Here is a 1,013-nt window from a genome sequence, read left to right as displayed (position 1 = left end):
ATAATTGCATCGACAAGTATTTTCAAGATAATGTGTTTACTCGTTGTCTTCATGAATATGCTCTTTACATTAAAGTTCATACTAATGGAGATATCTTGCTTGTTTGTCTTTATGTTGATGATCTTATTTTCATGGGTAATAACCCAAGTTTATTTGAAGTTTTTAAGAAAGATATGCCCCGTTAGTTCGAGATGACATATGTAGGGCTCATGTCATACTACCTGGGCCTAGAAGCGAAGCAGATGGAGGATGGGATTTTCATCTCTCAAGAAAGCTATACGAATGAGATCTTGAAGAAGTTCAACATGCTCGATTGCAACCCCGTGAACACACCGATGGAGAGTGGGACAAAATTATCCAAGTTTGATGAAGGAGAAAATGTTGATCCCATATTTTTCAAAAGTCTTGTAGGAAGTTTGAGGTACTTGACTTGTACCGGACTAGATATACTCTTTGCAGTTGGAGTAGTAAGCCGCTTCATGGAAGCTCCTACCTCCACCTATTTGAAAGTCACTAGAAGAATTCTTCGTTACCTAAAAGGTATGATTGACTTAGGGCTATTTTATTCTTGTTCTAGTGATTTCAACCTTATGGGATTTTGTGATAGTGATTATGCGGGAGATATTGATGATAGAAAAAGCACAACTGGTTTTGTGTTTTTTTTGGGCGATTCTGTTATTTCTTGGAGTTCAAAGAAACAATCAATTGTTACTCTCTCGACTTGTGAAGCTGAATATATAACAGCAACATCTTGTACGTGTCATGCTATTTAGCTGAGAAGATTATTGAAGGAGCTCAATTTGCCACAAATTGAAGCTACCGAGATTTGTATTGACAACAAATCCACACATGCACTTGCCAAAATACGGTGTATCATGATCGAAGCAAGCATATAGATACAAAATATTACTTCATCGGAGAATGCATTGACAAGAAAGAAGTCGAGCTCAAGTATGTGAGATCTCATGATCAAGTTGCAGATATCTTCACAAAGTCTCTCAAGTTTGAAGATT

General features: G+C 36.9%; 1 protein-coding gene across 1 annotated transcript; it reads left to right on the top strand.

Annotated features, from left to right (window-relative positions):
* Window positions 1–242: 242 nt before the first annotated feature.
* Window positions 243–773, top strand: LOC138898554 (uncharacterized mitochondrial protein AtMg00810-like). Its single transcript, XM_070184630.1, has one exon. It carries the CDS (start codon window positions 243–245, stop codon window positions 771–773), a length of 531 nt encoding a protein of 176 aa, XP_070040731.1.
* Window positions 774–1,013: the final 240 nt, after the last annotated feature.

Source organism: Nicotiana tomentosiformis, chromosome 9 (assembly GCF_000390325.3).
Source record: "Nicotiana tomentosiformis chromosome 9, ASM39032v3, whole genome shotgun sequence".
NCBI classification, from domain to species: domain Eukaryota; kingdom Viridiplantae; phylum Streptophyta; class Magnoliopsida; order Solanales; family Solanaceae; genus Nicotiana; species Nicotiana tomentosiformis.
Note: the sequence above shows the minus strand (reverse complement) of the source record. Positions and strands in the feature narration are given on the sequence as shown.

Excerpts from the sequence above, each read along its gene's own strand:
- LOC138898554 (XM_070184630.1), top strand. The coding sequence starts at position 243 with ATGGAGGATGGGATTTTCATCTCTCAAGAAAGCTATACGAATGAGATC.